The 26430-nt window shown below is 32.5% G+C and overlaps 1 protein-coding gene across 1 annotated transcript; it reads right to left on the reverse strand.

Annotated features, from left to right (window-relative positions):
* Positions 1-2914: 2914 nt before the first annotated feature.
* Positions 2915-12977, reverse strand: LOC132274048 (amino acid transporter AVT6A-like). Its single transcript, XM_059775197.1, has 5 exons — positions 12495-12977; positions 11733-11891; positions 5925-6128; positions 4554-5019; positions 2915-3516 (listed from the first exon to the last, which is right to left on the reverse strand). The coding sequence occupies exons 1-5, from the start codon at positions 12889-12891 to the stop codon at positions 3378-3380; spliced, it is 1365 nt and encodes a 454-aa protein (XP_059631180.1). The 5' UTR covers positions 12892-12977; the 3' UTR covers positions 2915-3377.
* Positions 12978-26430: the final 13453 nt, after the last annotated feature.

The following is a 26430-nucleotide window of genomic DNA, read 5'->3' on the forward strand; positions in this document are numbered from 1 at the left end:
ACTTCTAAATCAATAGCAATTGAACTTTCATTAAATTTATGACAATTTTAAAATTATAATTATTTTGTTTTGATTGCCATGTTCATATATATCTATATCTATATCTATATATATATATATATATAATTGGTTTTTTTTTTTGTAAATGATAAGAATTGAACCCTTTTTTAAGTCCCATCATTTTCTTTTGTATTTCGTATCAACACTGATCATTACAACATTTAGTCATACTTCAGTGACGTTAATAGAAACAAATTTTTTTTTCTTCTCTCTCTGTTTTTTTTTTTTTTTTTTTAAATTATTTTTTATTGTTATATTTCATTTGCTTTGGGTCAAATCTCTCTCAAGGACCATTCATTTTAGCTCACATTTATTGAGAACGTGAAGCACAAATTAGCATCAAGTAAAGAAGACCATCACCTACATTTTCATGCATAGCATATTGTTCTGCAGATGTTGTTGCTTCAATAATTAAAAAAAAAAAAATTATTCCAATTTAAAAACCTTGGGTTCTTGTGTTGATCTCGATTTAATGTGCAGCTTAACACTGTTATTTTGAGGTTAAACCTCGATTTAATGTGTAACACACCTCTATAACATGCTACGGTACAAAAAATGTATAGCAAAGGTTCCAAACTCCCAACTATGTACTATTATTTTTCTAAGGCCCTCTCCAAATAAGTGTTTGATTCCATTCAATATTTTCATGTGTAACAAATGAACAAATTTTTAGCAAATGTCATGTTGCTTGAGTGATTAGGTTGTTCCCCGTATTTGAGAGTTCGTATTCAAGCCTTACACCCTCTCTTGTTTTGAAAATAATAATAATATTAATATTAATTTATTAGAGAATAATTTCTATATGTGACGCAGCTGACATTGCATTGAAAAGTCCATATCAAATACTTACAAAAATAAAAAATAAACATTTGTCAAATGAAGAAATGATTAAATGACTTAGTAACAACTTCAAAAGATCATGCGCTACACTTGAAAAAGCCATGCCATCAATGTCAATAAACAATTTATTAGATGATTTAATCTATATATAATAACTTCTGCAGATAAATGCTACACTAGAAAAAACCATGCCAAAAATGTCAAGATCAAACAACTGTCGGTAGCTTTATTTTAGTCAATGTGAGAATGGGTAAACCAAATTGGCTCTACTAACACAATCATTTATTGTGGTATACCATTCAGATTGAAATGATTTCTAATGGATTAACCAAAAGGGCATTTTAGAAATAAGGTTCATTTCCTAGACGAAAATTTATGATGAAAAGTGTAAGTGAAGTAAAAAAAAATAAAATTAAGTCTTTAAAAACACCTTTGATTAGGAAGAAAATTTTACAAGAAAGATATGAGAAAATATTATTTTATTAGTTTAAAAAGCATCAAATAAAAAAGAAAATGATTGTGCTTACCAAAATTACTCTTGTGATTTTAAATACTAAAAATAAAATAAATTTGTGTTACTCCCCTTACCCAATTATTTATATTCATTTTTAAAAACAAAATAAATAAATAATAATAAATTATTAAGAATTATAATATAATTATTTATATTAATTTTTAAATTATTTATATGTGAGAAAAGTTTTAGCAGTTAATTTTAGAGGTTTATTTAAAAAATACATACTTCAAAAATACATAGTGACACAAATATTTGAAAAGTTACGCCACAAATTTCTTTTCATAATTGGTGTTCTAAGTTATTGTCATATACAAATATATTAGAAGTCTATAAAGAGTTAATTACATATACAAATCACCAATTGATAAGGGATATAATAAAAAGTTAAAATATAGAGTCACAACTTTCATGAGAAACTTAAACCTTCTAGTGTTTTATGCAGGAAACATTTGAAAGAAAATCAACAACTTGAGGAAAGTTAATTTCTTTAAAATTTTCACTTTCCTTCTAACCAAACTACTAAAAAATTAGAAAAATTTCATTTTCTTTTCCTTTCTTGCTACTTCCATTTAACCACACACACCCTTAGAGTTCATTTTGTGGCTCTATAATCAGACTCCCTAAATAAAGTCCGAATCCTCTGCAGTACAGTACAGGTGCTATATTGCACAGAACTGCCTATAAACACTTATGTGGTGAGTTGAACATTCTACCAACTCGACACTAAGGTATAACCCCATCAATCCATCAGACTTGAGATCTAATGACCCATCAAAACTTCAACACATTCTATGGTACATACCATTTGGATAAATGAAGAAATTCAAGGACCTGTCAGAATATAGAATCCATTTGAATTTCATTGGGCACACATACCAACACTTCGCCTGGTTTTGTAACTAAAATTTTGGTTCTGTTTTTTGAGGATTGAAATGTAATTGGCTCAGAAGGTTTGATTTGCTTCACTTGAACACTGCTGGATTTGAGGGTATTACTTTCCACACCTTCTCTATAACCTATGTAAAATGAAGTTATCATTCAATGTCATTGGAAGAAGAGAAAACGGAGTTCACATTCTTTCAGTGACATCTGAGTAATGTCTTCATTCTACCAAACACCAGATGTAGGAAGTAAATGAAGCATTACAAACATGCAGCAGAGTTTATAGAGCACAAATATTTCAAAAACAAGCTGAATGACACACGCACACACACAAAATGTAGGTTTTCTATGGTTGGATTGGCCTGAATGAACCATAAACAGGATCAGATAGACTAATCAGAACATTAATGGGCTGTTTAAGGATTCCTTGGATTTGAATGGACCATTCACTCATATTGGTTCAAATTCCAAGGACATCCAAACAAGCCTTTCAGTAATGCTTAAGCATAGATCAACTAGTACTTCTATCTCACCAAGGCAAATTTCAGCCATTTGTGGGGAAGAAGTTATAATTTCACAGCTTAACAAACCAAAAAAAAAGAAAAAAAAAGAAAAGAAAAGAAAAAAGAATTTAATGTACAATGTGTGTAATTCAACTCAACCCAACAAAATCTTCTCCATCTCCTAACTATTTGGAGTTTGTTACATGAATCTGTTGACATTTCGCTCTACCTAATGAACAACTTAAATGAAATGAAAAATAAATATAATTTTACAACACACACACACACACAAGGAAATAATTCAAACTCCTATCATCAATCTCTATATACACACATACATTCACTTTGAAATTTTTGTATGAACCCTCCAGAAAGAAGACAGACCAACCGGGAATACCTGAAGTTGCTTGTTTCTCTTTGCTTTGGGTGGAAAATCCCCGGAATGTCACACAACATTCCCTCTAGTTAACAAAACTGAGAAGCATAGAAGATCAACAGGAAACCAAAAGGTTTAACTGCAACGGTGTGCTTCTCTGTCAATTAAATACTGCATCTCAGACAAATTCCCTATTAGATCAACTTTCAATTCCTTTGCCACTAATGAAAATGCTGTAAATGTCACTGGAAATGGCCACAGTGCTTGACGACACAGCTAAAACTATCATCACCCATGATACCCGCCTATCATTCTTTGTTGCGATTGCATGGTTGTCCCTGCATGACAGCAAACAAAAATGACATTTAACATCAGGAGACACCGAAAAAGAGAGAATATCATGATGCAATTCCGAGCTAGGAGGTTTGTGAGGTCAATAAAAACCCAATGATATAAATCATAAAACTTAATCTTTTGATTCTCTCTTTCAGAAATTAAAACTTTAGCTTTCACAACTACAAGCACTTGACCCCTTTAATCGCCCCAATTCTTGTACAATTGATTTGTAAGCGTAAGAAAAACGACTCAACCAAGCTTTATATGAATTATTTGAGGTTGCATGCACAAATCCTCTTACAACCTAGCAGAAGCATGTACTTATTTGTCATTGGAACAAAAAGCTTACAACAAGGCTGTAAAACTCAATTAGGAGGTTACGTGGGCCAAATGCAACCTGATTACACGTTCAGAACCTCAAGCTGCAAATAATGACAATTTTCATTTTAAATTATTTAAAACAAGCCAAATCCTTTTGTTAAGAAATATTTTTTTCCAAGTGCTATGCTTACAAGATTTGAAACTAAACTTATCATAAGATTTCGCATTTTCTCATATAACCGTGATAACAATGGAAAATGGGTAATAAAAATTTATTAGGAAATTCCTCATATCCAATGGTATAATATCATCCAACATGGGGCTTCTAAACCAGTGATGAGTTAATGAGAGAGGGAATGAGAAAGCCAAAATTATAATCTCATGTAATTTTACTGAAGTTATGGTTTTGCATAGAGGAGATGATGGAAAATGATTCATATAGGCCGATGAATTTTTGCTAGTTGAGTTTACTTTCTGGGTATTGTGACCATTGAAAACTATTTAAGTGAGGATGTATATGTTTCATCTATAAATTATCCAAGTGAGGATATATCTGTTAACTGTGGTCACCTAAAAATTAAGGTCAAATAGAAAACTTAACAAAAGATTGTTAGTCTGAACCACACAACAGCTGGATTTCAGTTGACCCATTATAAATCTGAGGCAATAGTTTTGACCTTTGTTTACAATAAAAATTACTTAAATAATTGTTACTCACCTAAGGGCAATGGCAGCTGGAAAAATGAATCCAACAGAGACAGTAGCTGTGGCACCAGTGAACTGAAAAGCGTCCCAAATGCTAGGCACAAAATTGGCTCCCAAAAAAACAAAGCCCATGAGAGCTGCTGTTTCCAAGTAGAATCTCCGGTTGTCCAAGGCAATTGGAATAGCATACGGAAATAGAAGGCCATCCACATTGAGACGAAGAGAAAAGAATACGATTGGGAAAACAAGCATCAGGTGAATGCCATAGCTCAGCCTCACTACATCATTAAGAAATGAACTATATGGGATCCCAAGATCACCATCAAAATTGGCCAGTACATCATCTAGTGTCTGATTCCCAAAGAGGAGAAACCCAAAGAAGCTGGTTGCAACATAGACAGATGAACACAGTGTGATTGATGTCCGGACTATTGACTTCATATGTGTGGGATCTTTCAGTTCATTCTCTATTGGGTGAACTGCAAATTTCATGGGAACAAACATACAAAAAAGAATAAGTTACGAGAGCAAAATAAAAATTAGATACATCTCAGCGATCTTCAAGGAAACACCAACGAAATATGGTAGCCACTGTTTTTACAATAAGCAAGAGAAAGGACTGTGCATCAAGATTTTCCATCACAGCTTAAATTAAGTGGTTGAAGGGGGCATGTTTAGTGTAATGATAAAAGTTTGGACTGACAAATCGGAGGACGCGGGTTCAAGTTAAGAGTAGCCACTTTATGTAAAACAATGCCAAAAGTTAAGGTCAGGTAGATGAGCAGTTTGATCATGATGGACTTTGTTTCAAATGGCTATGAGAAATGTTTGCATCAGCAAACTGCTTGTAACACCTTGACTTGTCACAAAGAAAAAGACACTGGAAATCATAAACACATCTACATAAACCAATTGGACAATATGCCAGCTTTGAATATCTTCAACGAAGCAATCTTTAGAAATCATGGCAATTGCATTTTATAAGAGCACAGATTATTATAGCTCAGTAATTAGTGATACTAAACTATGAAATCTGCTGTCATCTCAATATTGTAAAGATTCCCTCAAAAATAGGTTTAAACAATAACATAAACATTTATTGGCAGATTTTAATTATGCTAGCCAATCATGTCAACATAAACATTTATTCCTAATGCATTCTTAATATTTTAATTTTATCATAATAAATGATTCAATCAGAATGTCACAGACCAGGTGAACAAGTACAAAATCCAATCATGCCAGAAAGATAACCACGTATAGACATAATAAAGAATTTAATGAGAGTTCTAATCGATGCTGAACTTCAAGAGGTTATGTTCAGTAAGATCTCTGTGCTATTGTGAATTGAAACATAACAAGACATATGAAATTCACAACTTACTGTTGTGGTGGCAGATATAGGCAGTGACTAGTATAGGAACAGTTGTGAAAAGCTTCCAGAAAGATGCCTGACCATCAAGTTCAGGAAGCAAACGTGGCATTCCAATGCTTCCATTTATCAGCTTCATAACAGCTACTCCTGCTGTGATCACCACAAATACAACAGCCAAACCCATTGACAAGGCTGATGTATATCTCAACGAATCTAACACCAGAAAGACAAAAAATTACTCACAATAATCATCATTTATTGCAACATTCAGGGGTGCATGCACAATGAATAGAACATCAATGCAGCTCCCCAAGCATATAAAGGTACTTCGTTTCACAAATCATTACCAAATTTTATGAACATGAAAGAGAATGACCTTATTGAATTACTTATGGAAATATTATTCTTCAAGCAAGCAAGGTAAATAAGTCATAAGAGAATTTTTCCAAAGAGATAGGGAACTGTCCTGACCACGTCCTTGAAGTGAGAAGTGGCATTGTGTATGTATATGACTGTAGGTAAATATCAATAGTACATATAGTAGTGTATATAAGGCTTTAATATGATAGACTGAATATGGGAGAATGGGAGCTACTGATGGCCTGCCTTATTTTTCCAAGGCATGTGCATATATACCACTTAGAGTGGAGTTATTACAGATAGAGACAGAAAAAAAATATTTTCAGAGAATTGGAGTCGAAACAAACAGTATAAGCCTCTCTCTGATATTGCCTTCTCAATTGGTAGTACATTAAGTACAAAAGTGTACACCTCTTGCTTTACTGAACCGTAAGGATCTTTTTAGCAAGTGAATCTAGAAAGAACTTATTGCTGAAGTTTATTTGTTTGCTTCAACAACCATTTAAAGCAGCCAAATAGACACTAAGTAAGTAAACCCAATGAACACAACCATATATAGCCTTGGCAATTCTTATTTCCATCAACATATCATTGTTGATCAAATTTTTTTCCCAATTAGATGAGAAGAAATCCTGTTCTTTCCATAATGTAGCACCAAATGCAAACGGAACTTGATGAAATGGTGCATTTACAATGGTAAAATTGAAAAGAAACGGAGACAGGGGGAATGATTTTTAAATCTTAAAAAATGAGAAATGTTGGCTAACAAGTTTTAGAAGCTCTTGTAACTCCAAATATTATTTATGCACGGGAAGAAACCCATACACAATCATCACTGGACCCAAAAACATTCATGTAGGAGAGCTGATATGAGAGGATGACAATTTAAAAAGATTGAGCTTATGTAAGTTTGAGAAGGTTACCGTTTTGACAAGATATTCACTTCAGGTTTAATTGTTTAAGGGATACTATTTTCCTTTGGAAAATATTAACTTTTTTAGTCCACGGTTGTATTTTCTAGTTTTAAGAAGCTTTCATGGTTTTAAATGTGAAATTCAGGTAGGATATGATATTGTTTAGAGTGATTTCTACAACATTATTACTCGTGCACTGAAATTTATGGGATTTATAAAATAGACCGCAATAAGGGGGTATTTAAACTTTTATGATAAAATTCATCAGATTTATTCTCCTTTTCTTTCCTTATAAATTCAAAGATTCTTCATAGATTCACGAGATACAGAGGTTCAATTATGAGCCCCATCATCATGCAAAATTCATTTCCTTGAATACGAGTTCAATACTTAAATTACTGCAAAATTGAGAACCCTGCCACCAATGCATTAGTGGCTCAAGGCACTCCGATACTTGAGGCAGCGAGAAAGCAGATTGTGTTTAGAGCTGCTTATAACTGCATAAATCATGTACCTTGCCCTACAATACCATCGGTTCTTTATAGGTGACTCATCTATACAGCAGAGGATAATCACTTCCTAGGCGTAAACTAGATAAGAAAATAAATCTGTCTTGCCAAATTCGAATGTCGACTCAGGGTGGGGCTGTAGACTAAATTATGTCTTGTTTTGGTTTCTTGCATGGAAGAGCTTCGTTCTAGTGGTATTTTCTCTACTTTCTAAGTACAAGGTCGAGGGGACAAGACCCTATAACGTTCAATTGTGGGTTTGCACGTCTTACCAACCGGGGGAAAAAAAAAAAAGGCAAAAATGTCTCCTTCACAGCGCATCTTCTCAGTGCGTGTCATGCATGCACCACCATGTGTAACCTGAGAGGCATGAAATTTGATTCTCTACTATCATTCCCCTATTTAACTTGTCCAAGACAGATGCAACCATTAAAGGGGAAAATCAACATTGATGTCTATCCACTAGTTATGTCTTTGACACCTGTTTGGAGTTGAGGAATCATGCTGATCTGTACGGCACAGCCACCCAAAACAAATTTTGACCTTTGAAGTGATATGAACCATCTCTTTAGCAATCATTTAACAAATTTGTAGATAGATGCATCAAACGTACACCACTCTTACTTGACTTTGTTTCCATCTTCATCTTCTTTCTGATGTTAAAGACAACTCCAAACAGGTAGGTAGACATCAATGTTACTTTGTTTCCATCTTCATCTTCTTTCTTGTTTCCATCTTCATCTTCTATAAGTGAAACTCCTTTGTTCATTTCTTTTTCCTTCCGTAGTTTGCAATTGTTGTAAAAAAAAAATAGAAGTTAAGAGAGAAATGAAACAAGAAGAACACATTTATTACGTGGTTCAGCCACTAGGGCCTACGTTCACGGCACAAAGAGCCCAAAGGGCTACATCACTTTTATAATGCTCTCTCAACTCATACAAAATACAATGGTGGTGGAGGCTCCTTTATATAGGAGAAGAAATTATGAGAATGGAAAGAATTAGAAAATAGGATCCACTGATTCCTCTAGTAACACTAAATCTTCAATAATAGGAAAGAACATCAATTACTGAAAGATTTTCCTCCACCGATTCCTCCGTTAAATCTTCAATAGAAATGACCCCCCAAAATATAAATATGTATGAAATGGTAACTCAAGAGGCTGTGAATAAGCTCAAAGCCATTGCCATGTTTTTAACTGTATAGACCTGAGAAGGGCTCATGATAGGGTTGATAGTCCAGTACCCTAAACAACAATGAAGTGATCACTAAGCCTTGGATTATCTAAGAACATTGTATTACTTTCCATTTTTTTTTTTATTATTATTTATTATTATTATTAGGTTCATTGCTTTTACTTTACATTTCTACTTGGCCACTTCTTGCTCCATTTTTCATCTTCACTCAACAACTATGCCCAAAAATATACTTAGTCATAATGCACATTTTGAAATCAACCATCAAGTTAGTATAAAACTTGACCCCATGGACATATTATACTTTTATAATTTTAAACATGGTCATGGGAACACTTTTTATCTCGACTTGAGATAAACTCCAAATTTAGGTATGGGGACTCTGACAAGACAAAAGAAGAGATTTTTCTTTCTGTTAACTGGTATACATGCCTGGTGTAGGGAGGGATCCTGTTCCTTTGAGCAGGATATAAGAAAATTAGGTCGGCCTCTGTTTCTTTTTAGTGTCATTCTTGTTTTAAATTCTTTTAGACAATCTTGATTAAAGCCATAAACAACCTTAGAATAACTATTCACCGGCCTTCCTAAGAACCGAGTTCGCCTTAAGGACCTTCAAATAGTTTGGAACAAGAAGCGTTGAATAGAATTTTCGACAAACTCCTGTCTTAATCCAGATGTTGCTGTATATGTTGACATACTTCCCTCAGTTGATAGGTTTCAAGCTACAGCAGTTTTGTAGGCCATTCCTGATCAGTTAGGCAAACTAGTCCAGACTGAAGATACTGACTCCTTGGCCAGCTTCTATTTCACAGGCACTTTATCAATAGCATGACCTTCTTTGCTTTTGATAAATGAGCCAAAGGTGAAGTCTAACACAGTCTATGACCCGTTACATGCGGACTGATTCCTGGCCTTTTCATTGTGACAAGGCAAAGACATGCAGATTCTGAGATGGAAAGACTGACCAGTTGGTGTTTCTCTTTAAAAGAGAGTAATTGTTCCAATTAGCTGCCCTTTTTTATCTTCCAGTCAATCTGCATTACTTTTTGGTCCGTAACTCTTTAGCCTGATTCTACCCACGTCATAAATGCCAAGATGAACTTGGTTTGATTTCTATAAGAATGAGGATGGCCCATCCTCAGACCCTTATGATATTTTTGGAGATTTTTTTAGCTGCATCCTCTTCTGCTTTGAGTGCTGTGATGCAGCAGCTTTTGGTTGAACCTGATCACCTCTTATCTTCATCATTCTATTAAATGTTCGGAAGCAGATCCACTGATAGTAAGTTATTGGAATGTCTCTCATCTTAGGGATCTAGAGTCCCCCCATTACCATTATATTGAGAGAATCAACATTCAGTACCAAGAAACCCACATAGGCAGTCTAACTTGAATTAATAGAGCAATTCTCCCCTAAGAACAGAAGTGGAAATTCATTAAATCCAATTAGTGGCTCCTGAACAAGAGTGAGGCTTGACTCAATTAACCCTAATCTTCAAAATGGCCTGATGAGTAGGATCTCTGCCTAACTCACGCTTCCCAACATAACTCCACCGAAACCATAATGGGCTGTTCGAGTTGTTGATGAAGTGAAATGTTGTATTTGATTCAACTCTTGCTGGCCAGGTCTCTGTTAGACCAATACACTTTGTGGTTGCTGCATGTCTGGTAAATGACAAGCGTCAATCCCCCCACCCCCGCCCCAGAGTAGAGCCATTTGGTCCAAATAGCTGGCCTCTGGGCCTGACAGAGCAAAAGCATCATCGGGTTTCAACAATCTATTGGGATTTCTCCCAGCAGGAAGTTTGGCCATTAGGCAGTGGTAGTAAGACTAATGCCCACAATGAAGTATCCTTCTGGTGGTTGTTTGATCTTCTGTTAGCTTGCTAGGTAATCGTAGAAAGGCTATTCGTTTGTATCCTAAACACATCACCAAATAGTAGGTTAAATCTGAAATCCACTATCAAGTATCCTTTACTTCCTTGAATGCAAGTTGAATTCCTTCAAAACTGAAAACCTAAGTACTGGTGCACTTTCATGCTTAAAGCAAGAGAAGGAAAGCAAAGAGTGTTAAGAATTGATTGCATAACCTTGCAACACCATTGGTTATTTATAGACAATTCATCTATGTAGACAAGGATGGTGAGTTAGGCATCAAAGACTTAATTGTGTTTTATCACTGGGTTTCTAACTCAAGTGGTATCTCCTTGTCTTTCCAACTGGAAGGTCGAGGGCTCAAGTGCCCTAAGAGTAAAGTAGTTGCATGAGGAACTTACCTATCAAAAAAAAGTAAATGGATAAATAATTGTGTTTTGATTGGTTTCTTACAACATAAGTCTCCCAAAAGGACTCCTCTTTCCTTACTGTTGAATTTCCTTTCTAGATGACTTGCTTACCTATGAGGTTAATTCATACCAGAATAGGTCATGCAAGTTAATTCCTTAACATTTCTACATGTCTCCTGCAATTTACATGTCATGCATGCATCTTCCTTTGTCATTATATAGGAAGCATGAACTTTTTCCTCTAAAAGTACCAAGGTTGTTAAGCTAAACACCTTGGATCTTTCTATTTGATCAAACTAAATCATGACATCATTTCTTAATGTGACGAGGCAAATATGAATTCAAGCGAATGTGTGAGAAACGTTACGATGCCCAAATAAGTTTTTTGGCGACTTCAATAAACAGTGTCTAACAAGAACTCTTACACGATAATCAATAAGATCGACACCTCAGTCAGATTTTAAAAATAGATGAGACACTTTTTTTCATTTTTCAAAGATGCTTAAACAAAAAAAAGGAAAAGGAATGGAATAAAATAATTAGAGAACACTCACCCACTCGCTTGAATGATATAAGCGGAGCAAAAACCAAAATCGTCGTGAGAAGCAATAAAGATGAGCGTGTGGTCCACCAACTTTGACCAAACCATTCTTCCAACACACCCGAATGATGAACCCCACCTCCAGCTGACCACGTCCCTGACAAAACATCACCTGTTTAACAAACACAGATTCATCTCAGACCACTTGATCAGTATCAAACGGCTATCAATGGGCAATCAAGTGAATTCCACACTACTCCAAGTCCTATACAATCAACACCCAAACTGACCAGTGGGTACACCGGTAGTTGGTCCTAACCTCCTATCCCAGGCCTAACCGTCACCAATTATCTCATATATATGTGTATATATATACCTCCAAAAGAAATGTGTATTTGAAATTCAAACTTCACTTTTTTTCCATTTGAAATTTTCAAAAACTGCAATTGACCAAATTGCCCTTCAAAACATTGGTGTATGAGAAAAAAAAATCTGGAGAATCGACCTGTTATTATATCATTTAAAAATCATATCCAAAAAAATTCAAATTAAATATTTTTTTAGAAATTTTTTTTTTGAAAGATTAATTGAACTGACCCAAAAGCTGAATGTTAGAAAACGCCCAAATTGAACTCTATAACCCTAAAACAGAAATTCAGATAAAAAAATAAATCTAAATCAACAACATAATAATCGGTACACATATCAGTAAACAATTACTAAATTTTCTGCAGAAAAATTCGTGAAATTTGAGAGAGAAATTCATGGTCCGTACCGATGATGATCAGGTAGACGACGAGAGTGCCGACGTTATTGACGACGATGCAGACCTGCAAGAGCGTCCGACCGGCTCCGCCGAAGGCGTCTCCTACGAGACCGGAGTAGGAGGTTGTCTTGGAAGCTCTGGTGAATCTGAGTATCATGTCGATCGACGATTCAGTCAACATAGCCGCCAAGACGATAGCGATCAGCCCCGGGACCATCCCCAACTGCTTGATCGTCGCCGGGAGAGCCATGATTCCGGCGCCGACGACGGTGGTGGAGAGGTTGAAGACAGCGCCGGAGAAGGACGCTCCATCGAAGCCGGTCTCGAGGGGCTCGTGATGGTCGTGCTTTTCGGGGAGGAGCGGCGCCCTAGCGCTCCGGCGGTGCTTCCGGTCGCCGAAGGTCATGATCGCCTCTCTGAAAGAATGTGGGAAACTCCGGTAGGAGAATATTATATGTATGTGCGTGTGTGTGAGAGAGAGAGATTGTGATTTGCCTGTTTGAAACGCGACTTTATTGTAAGTCGTTACAAGACTAAAATTTACGCGGGAAAAGGAATGACTAATAAGACCTTCACACGTCTCAACTGGGTCCCATGGGTCATCGTCTGACTGAATCCTATGACTCGTAACCTCCGTTCCGTTGCTTGGACATTTCGAGTCTCTCAACAAAGAAATATTTGGTAATGTTACTTTTAATATTTGGCTTAATAGCTAATGCTATTAAAATTTTGCATTTAATCTTTTTATACTAAGTTTTTAGTTGATAATTTCTCTTATCATAACGGTTGCAAGTTGCCCCAACTTTTACCATGCCATTAACAAGCTAGGAGAAATTGGTTGGAATAATTTTTCGGTAATTTTGGAATCATGTTGTACGTTTTGATTTTTTATTTTTTCAAATGGTGACAATTTTATCCCTGCCTTGACACCCAAACGTATAGGGAGCCAAATTCAAAATAAATTGATAATATAGGGAGTTATTTGCAATTAATATAGGAGTATTGTGGAGGGAAAAAATTTCACCACAAAAAATTTGGCACCTAGGGTTCACAACAGTAATTAATCATTCAAAATTAATTATTCAATTGACAAATCAAATGCTGACCAAGTCAAATTCAAAAGAAAATTAAATCGTGTAAAATCAAGGAGGAAAATGAAGTGATTTGGTTCCAATATTTTGTATAAGTACCCAACAAATTAATTGAGAGAAGATATGAAAAATTAGACAAAAATTGGGAGAGAATTCTTATCGGAATTACCGACTTGATTTTCACACACATTAGAAGTCGGGATAAGTAGACAACCTAGATAATGCTAAGTTTGATCGCACCATTTTGATAATCACAATACTCTTTCACTCTATTTTTAATGTAAATTGTAAGATTGTTCGGTTTTTATACGTGCAAATTTTTACAACTATATATATATATTGCAGTAAAAAAATTGGGTCTACAAAATCCCAAAATGGATTCATATCTATAATTTAAGTAATCATCTTTTCCCATCCATTTCATTCGGTTGTCACTCCTGCAAGCAATACACACTCACATACACCACATAAATATCCATTTAGGTACTAGAATTTATAAGTTACGTAGTAATTATAGAGTATTTTCATTAGCATATTATGCATATAGCTCTTGATACATGAACAATTTAAACATGTGTGATGTATTAATAACACAGTAGAATGCAAATCTTTCTATTCAGATTTGGGTTTGTTTCAACAGGATTAAAGGCCCAAGTTAAAATATTTTTCGAGCTTGGGGTTGGAGGCCATTAAAACACTCTATGGACTTAGGTTGGGCCCTTTGGGTTGTCGGGCCCACTGATATTTCTCTCGAACTCATTACATAGAAAGGCCCATTATTAAAGACCTTTGAAAAAAAATTTTGGGGGCTCCTCCTCATGATGGTCCGCCCTGCTTATAGGGCTTGAGTGACCCAGTAGTCTCACTCAAATTGGATTTTTATAACTCAAAGAGCTGTCTTTTAAAACCCATAACTGTTCCGGTTTCGATTCTAATTTTTAAAAAACTGTAAAAATTGATTCGATTCCAATTTAGTCTGAACCGTAGTAAAACGGATCGCATGCATCCCAACACAACATGCATCAAATGCATATTGTCCCTATTTTTTCCCTAATAAATTTCAATACAAGTATTTTTAAAATTTAATGCAGGATGAGGGGGTATGTGAAGCAAGTGCATTGAGTGGTCTAAAAGTGTTGAAAAAGTGGTAAGAAGGTTTACTTATGGAGCATGTTTATAGCCTTGGTGTGCATCCAAGCACTTGAGAATTAGGGTTAGATGTTGAATCTCTACATGCATTCATATACCATCAAATTAGGGTGGTAAATGGGCGGATTGGATCGGGTTTGAGCAGAATCAAATATGGGTGAGTTAAAAATGGGTTGTAACCCATATTCAATCCATTTGGAATGGTCAAATATTGGTTGGGTCAACCCATAACCATTTGAGAATTAAATTGGGTCAACCCATAACCATTTGAGAATATTTAATTATATTCTCAAATCACAGTAAAATACACAACAAAATATGGAGTAACTTTTAACTTGACAAGGGCTATTTATAAGACCCGACCCATTAACATGACTCAATCCATTGAACCCTTAAAATATGGAAGGTAAAATTTGTATTAAAATAAATTAAAACAAATGATGTACAAAACCCAAGCCAAAACCAAAATCACAAGACACGGCCAAAATACAAACAAACAGGGACCAAGCCCATATGCATATGATCAAACCCATAGCCATACATAATTTTTTGTTTTATGCACTATAGTGTTTATGAGAAACCAAATAGGCGAGAAAAATATAGCTGCACAACGTTGAAAAATGAAAAAATTATGCATATCTCCTTCACGAACAGACCGTGTTAGGTATTCAGTTGATAGAGATATTATCTGAATTAAATGTGCAAAGTGTTTCAGTATTTATTTATTAATTAATATAAATTCTATAATACTCAAAATTACTTAATAAAATTAAAATTAATTCAAATTAACAAAATATAAAAAGAGTTTAATTCAAATTACAAAGTCCCACATTGGTTTTAAATAAAAAGGATTACATGAAAGTTAAAGAAATAATAATCACACGTTTTCAGCTTTTTGGCTAAGATCAAGTGTAGTACTAAATATTTTTGGGTCGGCCTTTTGGCTAATCTTTCTTGGTCTTTTGGCTAAAATCAAGTGTAATACTACTTTCTCGGTCTTTGTGCAAAGAGTTTCAGTATTTATTTATTAATGGATATAAATTCTATAAAACTCCAAATTAACAAAATATAAAAAGAGATTAATTCACAATAAAGAGCTCTCATTAATTATTATATCCCACGATATAAATTCTATAAAACTCAAAATTATCTAATAAAATTAAAATTCAATCTATAATCAATTGTGCTTAACCAAATGGTCCATAAATTAACCTATTTATCTATTTATTATTATGAATTTTTTAATAAAAGAAAATCTAATTAGACAAGAATTATGAATATAAAAATATTTATTAATTGATATATAAAACAAAATAATTTTTCTAAAACTCTACCAGAAATTAGCTTTTGTAATGAGTTTCTTAGTAAAATTAAATCTAATTAGACAAGGATATATTTAAAGAAAATAAAATAATTTCTATAAAACTCAATCACAAATTGCCTATTTTATTTTCAGTAGAACTACATCATACTAGACAAAGATATATTTAAAGAGTTTCTGTAAAATTCTAACAAAAATTACCTATTTATCTATTTATTATGAGTTTTTTAATAAAAGAAAATCTAATTAGACAAATATTGTTAATATAAAAAATTATTTATTAATTGATATAAAAAGAGATTTTCAAAGAGTTTCTATAAAACTCTAACACAAATTACCTATTTATCTATTTACTATGAGTTTTTTTAATAAAAGTAAATTTAACTAGACAAGAATTATTAAAATAAAAAATCATGCAAAGTGTTTCAGTATTTCAGTATTTATTTATTTATATAAAAAAATATTTATTAATTAATATAAAAATAGTTTTTGTAAAAATAGTTTCTATAAAACTCTAAAAATTAATCACATTCTATATAAAACTCTAATTTTTAGTTCAATATAAAAAGAATAGTTATTTTTTTATGGATAATTATCACAATATAACCGACCCGGCCCAGTTATGATTATATAATTATAAGAAAAGGACACATGTCATCATCCTATTAATCCAATAAACCTATAAATAGAGGCATGGAGGACAAAGGAAAGAGTACGGAAATTGAGAATTCTAGAAATTTAGAATTTCAGAGTAAACTACAGAAACTCTGCCAAAGTGTTTCAGTATTTATTTATATAAAAAAATATTTATTATTTGATATAATACTATTATTAGATGTACAAAGAGTTTCAGTATTTAAGTACAAATTACCTATTTATCTATTTATTATAAGTTTTTTTAATAAAAGTAAATTTAATTAGACAACAATTATTAAAATAAAAAATATTTATTAATTAAATATTACCTAATAAAATTGTCTAAAGTGTTTCTTTATTTCAGTATTTATTTATTTATATAAAAAAATATTTATTAATTCATATAAAATAGTTTTTGTAAAAATAATAATTTCTCATGCTTTAGTTTCGGAAAATGATTGTTGTAGTGAAAAACAATCAACCAAAATAAGAGACCAAATAACTGGTAGTCATTTGAGGCATTTATGTAGGACTCATTTGGTGTCCCTCCCTAATGCATTAAATGGCTACCAAATCATTCGGTATGCTTATTGGAATGACTGTGAGTCTGTGACTCTGAAAATAGCATGATTCTTTTGTTTTAGTTCTGAAATATAGATAATTCTTGCTGCTTCACAAAAGTCAAGTGAATAAAAAAATAAAAAATAAACTTTAAGGATTTAAAATAAATAAATAAATAAATAATCATTGAGGATTTAAAAAAAAAAAAAAAAAAAAAAAAAAAAAAAAAAAAAACTTTGAGGATTTTAACAATGACTACTCAATATAAGATGACATAGAACTCTGCAATATTCATAACAACTTGAGCTCATAATTTATGGTGTTTTATTATTCAACAAGCTCTTAGACATTGATTTGTTTTGCAAATTTAGATATTTGGTAACTTTGAACACCAATAGCAATTAAGTATTGCTTGATTTATTTATTTATTTTTTTGTAACGAATAATCAATCGCCATAGTTCACGAACGGGTATTTCGCAATAAGGACGGAAACTCTGCCAAAGAGTTTCAGTGTTTCAGTATTTATTTATTTATATAAATAAATATTTATTAATTGATATAAAAAGAGCTTTTATCTATACTATTATTAGATGTGCAAAGAGTTTCAATATTTAAGTATTTATTTATTTATATAAAAAATATATTTAAAACACTAAAATCTACATAATAAAATTTAAATTTATCTATTTATTATTATGAATTTTTTAATAAAAGAAAATATAATTAGACAAGAATTACTAATATAAAAAATATTTATTCATTGATATATAAAACAAAATAATTTTTCTAAAACTCAACCACAAATTAACTTTTATTATGAGATTCTTAATAAAATTAAATCTAATTAGACAATGATATATTTAAAGAAAATAAAATAATTTCTATAAAACTTCATCACAAATTACCTATTTTATTTTCAATAAAACTCTATTATACTAGAAAAAGATATATTTAAAGAGTTTCTATAAAACTCTAACACAAATTACTTATTTATCTATTTATTATGAGTTTTTTAGTAAAAGGAAATCTAATTAGACAAGTATTATTAATATAAAAAATTATTTATTAATTGATATAAAAAGAGGTTTTAAAATAGTTTTTTATAAAACTCTAACACAAATTACCTATTTATCCATTTATTATAAGTTTTTTTTAATAAAAGTAAATCTAATTAGACAAGAATTATTAAACTAAAAAATATTTATTAATTAAAAATTACCTAATAAAATAATGCAACATGTTTCAGTATTTATATAAAAAAAATATTTATTAATTGATATAAAAATAGTTTTTGTAAAAATAATTTCTATAAAACTCTAAAAATTACCTAATAAAATCAATCACATTCTATATAAAACTCTTATTTTTAGTTCAATATAAAAAGAATAGTTATATTTTATGAATAATTATCATAATATAACCGGCCCAGCCCGGTTATGATTATGTAATTATCAGAAAAGGACACATGTCGTCATCCTACTAATCCAAGAGGCCTATAAATAGAGGCATGGAGGAAGGAGGAAGAAATATAAAAAGATGAAAATTCTAAAAATTCAGAATTTTAGAGTAACATACAGGAACTCTGCCAAAGAATTTCAGTATTTATTTATTTATATAAAAAAATATTTATTAATTGATATAAAAAGTGATTTTATCTATACTATTATTAGATGTGCAAATAGTTTCAGTATTTAAGTATTTATTTATTTATATAAAAAAATATTTAAAAAACTAAAATCTAAATAATAAAATTTAAACTAACCTATTTATCTATTTATTATTATGAATTTTTTAATAAAAAAATCTAATTAGACAATAATTAATAATCTAAACAAATATTTATTAATTGATATATAAAACAAAATAATTTTTCTAAAACTCTACCATAAATTAACTTTTATTATGAGTTTGTTAATAAAATTAAATCTAATTAGACAATGATATATTTAAAAAAAATAAAATAATTTCTATAAAACTCTATCATAAATTACCTATTTTATTTTTAATAAAACTTTATCATTTAAAGAATTTCTATAAAACTCTAACACAAATTACCTATATATCTATTTATTATGAGTTTTTTTAATAAAAGGAAATCTAATTAGACAAGTATTATTAATATTAAAAATTATTTATTAATTGATATAAAAAGAGGTTTTAAAAGAGGTTTTATAAAAGTCTAACACAAATTACCTATTTATTATGAGTTTTTTTTTTTTTTAATAAAAGTAAATCTAATTAGACAATAATTATTAAAATAAAAAATATTTATTAATTACAAAATTACCTAATAATATCAATCACATTCTATATAAAACTCTTATTTTTAGTTTAATATAAAAAGAATAGTTATTTTTTATAGATAATTATCACAATATAACCGACCTGCCCTGTTATGATTATGTCATTATCAGAAAAGTACATATGTCATAATCCTATTAATCCAAGAAACCTATTAATAGAGGCATGGAGGAAGGGGTACAAAAATTGAGAATTTTAGAAATCTAGAATTACAGAGTAAAATACAGAAGCTCTACTAAAGAGTTTCAGTATTTATTAAAAAGAGTTTTTATCTATACTATTATTAGATGTGCAATGAGTTTCAGTATTTATTAATTTATATATATAAAATATAAACACGAAAATCTACATAATAAAAAGTTTCTATAAAAGTATAACATAAATTACCTATTTATCTATTTATTGTGAGTTTTTTAATAAAAAAAAATCTAATTAGACAAGTATTACTAATATAAAAAATTATTTATTAATTGATATAAAAAGAGGTTCAAAAGAGTTTCTATAAAAAATTCTAACACAAATTACCAATTTATTAAAATAAAAATATTTATTAATTGATATAAAAAGAATTTTTTAAAAAGTTTATATTAAACTCTAACACAAATTACCTATTTATTTATTTATTATAAGTTTTTTAATAAAAGAAATTCTAATTAGACAAGAATTATTAATATAAGAATATTTTTTAATTGATATAAAGAATAAAACATTTTTTCTAAAACTCTATCGCAAACTATTTTTTATTATGAGTTTTTTTTTTTTTTTGTTTTTTTTAATAAAAACTAATATAATTTGACAAGAATTATTAAAATTTAAAAATATTTATTAATTGATATAAAAAGAGTTTTTAAAAGAGTTTCTATTAAACTCTAATACAAATTACTTATTTATTTATTTATTATAAGTTTTTTAATACAAGAAAATCTAATTAGACTAAAAAAATTCTACCACAAATTACCTATTTTATTTTCAATAAAATTATAATACATTAGACAAAAATATATTTTAAGATTTTATATAAAAACTTTAATACAAATTACTTATTTATCTATTTATTTTGAGTTTTTTAATAAAAGAAAATCTAATTAGACAAGTATTGTCAATATAAAAAATTATTTATTAATTAATATAAAAAGAGGTTTTAAAAGAGTTTCTATAAAATTCTAACACAAATTACTTATTTATTGAAATCTAATTAGACAAGAATTATTAATATAAAAAAATATTTATTAATTGATATAAAAAGAGTTTTTAAAAGAGTTTCTATAAAATTTTAACACATATTACCTATTTATCTATTTATTATGAGTTTTTTTAAATAAAAGAAAATATAATTAAACAATAATATATTTAATGAAAATAAAATAATTTTTATAAAATCTACCACAAATTGACTATTTTATTTTCTATAAAACTCTATCACATTATCTACAAAATATTCAACACATGCATCGCACGTGCCTTTTCCTAGTATATATGTGTGTGTGTGTGTGTGTGTGTGTGGTAGTAAATTTTAAAAAGAAAAAAAAAAGTCAAAGTAGGATTTTTTTTTTGTGGGACCACCACTAATGCACATTTGTATGGCCAAGAGACCATTTGAGCTCTCATTTTCTCTCTCCCTGTAAAAGCTCCCTCTCCCTCATTTTCATTTCTTTTTCTTTTCCTTTTTGCTTCAAGCTTTAGACTTTGATTTCTCTCTCATTTTTGAGATATTTTTGGTGCCGTTTGCGGCAAAACGGAGAGCTCGGTGAGATCTTCAAGTTGATGTAAGCAATTTCATCTCTGGCTAACCATATAATTTTAGAAAACTGGGCTTGAAAATTGGGGTTTTTGCATCCTTTGAGGTAGAGGTGCTCTAATATACAATTTCTTGGATTTCTTTTGAAGTTTTCTTTTAATTAGACTCTAAGCATGCTTAATTTTTTTTATTATTATTATTATTTTAATTATGTTTGTTGTGGTTGTTGGTATTTAAGTGATAAAGGCATGCTAGGTGTTAAATAAGCTTAGAAATATGATTAAACCTTTTGTGGTGAATAAGCATGCTTAGTATTGATGTATTATATGCCTATGTTTTCAAATTGTTATGAAAAGTGATGTAGTAATTATGAAAATGAATGATTATATTTTATACTTTATCTATTTAAGTTGTTGGATTTGCTAATTAAAAGTATGTGAAATGTCATGATTTAGAAAGTATGAGAATGTGATATTGTGTGGGATTTCATATTTTAAGCATGCTTGAATGATGTGGATGAAATGTAGGAAATTTCTATATTGTCATGGCATTGAAGGATTTGCATAGTTCATGATTTATCATTGGGAAAGTAAAAAGGGAAAAGTTTGTTTTAAAAACAAATGAAATTGTTTTTAGGGAAAAGTTTTTGAAAAATGTTGTGAAAACCCGGACGCCTAAGAGGCGCCTAGTGGTCCGTGGTGTTAGTGTGATTTAGAGGGGGGTTAAAGAAAGACTCTAGTGTGGTTAAGCTACTTAGGTCTAGACGACGCCATGGAGGTGCCATGTGGTCGGGGAAAGCTAGCCAACCCCTCCCTCGTGACGCCTTGGAGGTGCCTTGGGTTGGATTGCACTAATGGTTTGAAGGATTGAAACGGTATCGTTTAGGAAATAGGGAGCGACATTACATGGCATGGCATTGCATTGGCATACATTGTACATTTGGTGGTTCGACGACTTGAGTATGCATTGTTGGTATTATCGTTGTTTTGCTTATTTTCCCCGAGGCATGACCCCACTTACTTGTACTCTATTCTTTATGTGAATTCACGGGGTCATAAGAAGTATGTCTTAGACACTTTCTACTGAGCTTATGCTCACCCCTTTAATATTTTTTCAGGACACGGGAAGGAAGTGGCGGACGACGCTCGTCCACAAGTTTTGATGGGTTAGTGGACTGTTTTGGCATATTTTGTAGCTATGATCTCAATTTTTTTTTATTACTATTATTATTTTTTTGTAGCTATTATTATGTATCGACCTTGGAACTGACCATAGTGCCCTTAGACAACATCAGGTTCGGGTAAGGACCCGGTTAGCGATTTGGACCCTCAGGTTTAGGTCGTTACAAATTTGGTATCAGAGCTTTAAGTTCGAAAACCTAAGGACGATGGGTAGTGGCTTGCCTAGAGGGATAGAAAGTTGACCTGCGTTGATTACGTGTTAGTGTTTATGTATTTGCTGTTTTATGAAGTATGCTTACTTGTTACTTATTTATATGTTTACAATTTTGAAGGCATGCCCATTTGCTAAGTGCCTACGTGTTTAAATTCCCGGTATATGTAAATGAAGTGTTTATTGTTTTGAGAAGCATGTTTACTTGTTACTTGCTTATGTATTATGGTGTTGAAAGACATGCTTGCTTGTTAAGTGTTCACATGTTTATGTATTTAAAGGTTAAAATATGTGTTACATGGCCATATATGCGGAATAATTATATGATCTAACCGTATAAACGAAATATGAAAGTAATGAAAAACATGTTAATTGTGATAAAGTGACAAGTGGTAGGCACGGGTTATGTAGCTATTTTTTTTAATGATATTGTGACGGGTAGTCGGGTATGGTTTATGTCAGTATGTTTTATACATGTGAAAGGATGATGACTAGAAAGTAGGTGTACCGTTAAATTTTAAATAAAGAGACACGATTGTATCATGGTAGATGGTACAACTATTATTTATATGTTTATGTGTGTATACGAGGTTGAGTATGGGATAGTTATTAGTATGGTAGAGTACTTATTGTGGCATAGATGGTAGTTTAAGTTTTTACCTGAGTAGGTAAGGAGCTCGGTTGCTCCAAGGTTGTTGGGTGCATATTCTTACAGAACGAAGGGCGTGGATTGAGCTATTCGATGCGCGGTTATCTAAGTCTTTCCATTGCTTTCATAGTGTAGTGCTTGGGGCACGACTTTCAAATGATTGCATATGGCACAGTGTGGTGTCCAGGGTGAGACATTTGAGTTTCAGGTGTTAGTATATGGGTTTTATGACCGGAAGTGTCAGGTGTACGATGTGACGTTTTCGTGAGGAATATATGACCTTAGGAAGTTAGTGTTTATGACTTGGGTCACGGTTTGGTGTGGAGGTTCCTTTTGAACTGGGTTGGTTCTGATTGTTGTGGGAACTTGTTGGACTTTGTAAGTCAAGGATGGTGTAGGCATAGACCAGAGTTATGCCAGTGTTGGGTGACCGACTGTTATATGTGGTTCATTACGTGATCTTGCAAGAGTATGTTTTAGAGACTAGTTAGTTGAGGAGTGATTCTTATTTCGGATAACTATAGGAGTGTGAAAGGTAATTGACCCTCGGTGAGTTGATTGCATGGCTCCGTGGATGAGCGGAGTTATAAGTTGTCATGGTTGTCGAGAGAGTCTCAAGGTGGTGTATAATGGACAATTTTAGCTGTGTAATGTAGGATTGGACGATAAGGCAGGTATTATGTAGTCATCAGTATGTTTGGTGGTTATAGATGAAGTGATAGATGGCAAGTACTGTGTTACCAAATGAACTGTATTTTAGAAATTGTAAGCTGTGGACTGGAGTTGAATTTTACATTGCGTATGTGGTATGAGGAGGTAGTGCTTGTTGTTTAAAGATTCAAAGAGATATACTGATGATTGGAATGATTGGGACGAGAATGATCCAATAGGTCTAGTTGGTAGTCCCATTTGACTTTTGTCAGGATCAAAAGTGTTATGAGGAATGGTGAAGAGGAGAGGTAATGATGTTGAACCAATGGTGTGAAGTTATCTTACTTAGGCACGTAAATTGTCTTGGGAAGAATGGTCGGGGTAGTCGATTAAGTGTTAATGACTAATTGTGTTATAGATGGTTTGAGGAGACATTTGGATGTTGAGCATTCTGCTTTTTGCGCTCATTTTTCCTTTGGGATTTATCGGAATGGTATTGCCGTATAGAGATTCTTTTCTAGTGGCAAGTAGTGGCTGTTGTGGAAGGTATCGAGAGAAATGCTTATTTTTTTGTTATGATGGTGTCATAGGTTGAATTGCTTGGTGGTGACTTGGTGAACTGGTGGGATAAGAGGTTTGAGTTGTTATTCGAGGATGATGGTAGTAGAGGCATTATGGCGTGATGTAAAGTATTAATGAGCAGAATGGTTTGGGGTATGATTAGAGGGTGGATTGGAGAGTATGAGTTGTTGTTGTATGTTGTCGGGTAGGTGATGGGATTGTGCGCCAGTTGAACCGATTGTGGTTGGCTTAGTCTTTAGAGCCAGAGAGAACGATGTTGCCAGATAAGTACCTTTTTCTTTTGACGAACTAGTGGATTGTTGTGACTGAGGTCACGAGTCGGGTGGGTACAATAATCGAGGCAGTATCGTTTGGGAAGGTAGTGATGGAACGGGTGGTAAAGTGTCATTTTATGGCATAGGGGTTGTCATTTGAGTGTGACGGGATGCGGTGTCCAATGAGTTGTGATTGTTTCTAGTGTTGGTATGTTGTAAGCATTGATGCTCTCGTCTGATGGTTGTGTCGTGAGTTATATCTTAGTACTTGACGAATGGGTGGTAGGGATCTGATTGGTTTTGGTTAGCATGGGCGTAGTGGGGTATGGTATGCGAGGTTTCTGTGTTGATAGTGTATAATGATCTTGTGGCAAGGTCACCTAGAATTGAGTTTCGTAATTCCGTATGGGTATCCATTTGGTACTTCTCTTTGTGTGTAAGGAGTTTAGTTCATCTTAGGTGAAATTGGGTGTCTATGGTTGGACAGTTGGTGTGTAGCATGTGACAAGGTGTCGGGTGCATTCAGGTGCGAGTCGTCAGTCTCTTGTGAGAGCAGGGTTTGTTACCCTTTTTGTTTGCTCTAGTCCTGACAAGGAAGTTGTTTGTCATAATTCTTGTTCTCCATTTAGGAGTTATGCGTGTCCGCGGATGGACGGACCTATGTGTGGTTTGTTATGCTGTTAGAGTTCACCGGTAAATGTTTGGTTGTAAGAGTCGACTCACTCCCACGGAGGGAGGTGGGGTCTTTGGTTTTGGTGGTGCTTGTTTTGAGAGTGGTCTTGACTAGTGGTATGTGAGGCACGAGTTGCCGAATAAGGATTGTGTGTTTCTAGTGTATAATATTAACAATGATGGCTAGGGGTGTGTCGTGAACTGTAGGTTCGAGGATGGTTAGGTGATTTGATGTGAGTCATGTACTCGAATGTTTTTAAAGGCATTTGATTCGAGCAGTATCTTAAAGATAAGTGTGGATGTCGCCTTAGAACTACGTGATTAAAGAAAGTGAATGTGGGATTCCGTTGAGGAATAATGGCAATGATTGATTTTGATTTTGAGGTTTCGAGCATGAGACGGTCGTATTGTGTGTTTTGAAGAAGTAAGAATTGAACTGAATGATGTTATGGAGTCGTCTACTTGGTATGGGTGCTATGAGATCACTAGAGAGTTTTTACGCTAGTCGATGATTGTGACGTTTAGTGCTGTATTATTACTAGCTTGCTAGGGTTGTATGATTAAAGCATGATTGGGATTTTTAGAGTAAGTATGTGACTGTTTAGCCGTTGTGGTTACGTAGAACGATGGATTGATAGCGAGTGAATCTCATAGTTATCTTGTGGACTATGTGAGAGTGTGTTTGAGGTTTGGACCTGAGGATATGAACGACATCTATGTTGAGACCAGATCGATGTCCCTCTTAGCACGATGTCGGGTCAAAGGTCAATTATTGTTTTAATTTGTCAGGGACAGTGAGAGCACGATATTGCACGTTGTGTTGGTGTGGCAGTGTAGATTCGGATGATTTGTTTTGGGTGATGAAGCGTGTTAGGTAGTACCATGTGTTTGGTATAGGGTTTTGATGAGTGCTGAAAAGTGCGTATTTAAACCCCTTAAGCTTAGGC

Source organism: Cornus florida, unplaced genomic scaffold (genome assembly GCF_030987335.1).
Source record: "Cornus florida cultivar Cherokee Brave unplaced genomic scaffold, ASM3098733v1 CherokeeBrave_3.0.0_Hap2_Chr09, whole genome shotgun sequence".
Taxonomy (NCBI): Eukaryota; Viridiplantae; Streptophyta; class Magnoliopsida; order Cornales; family Cornaceae; genus Cornus; species Cornus florida.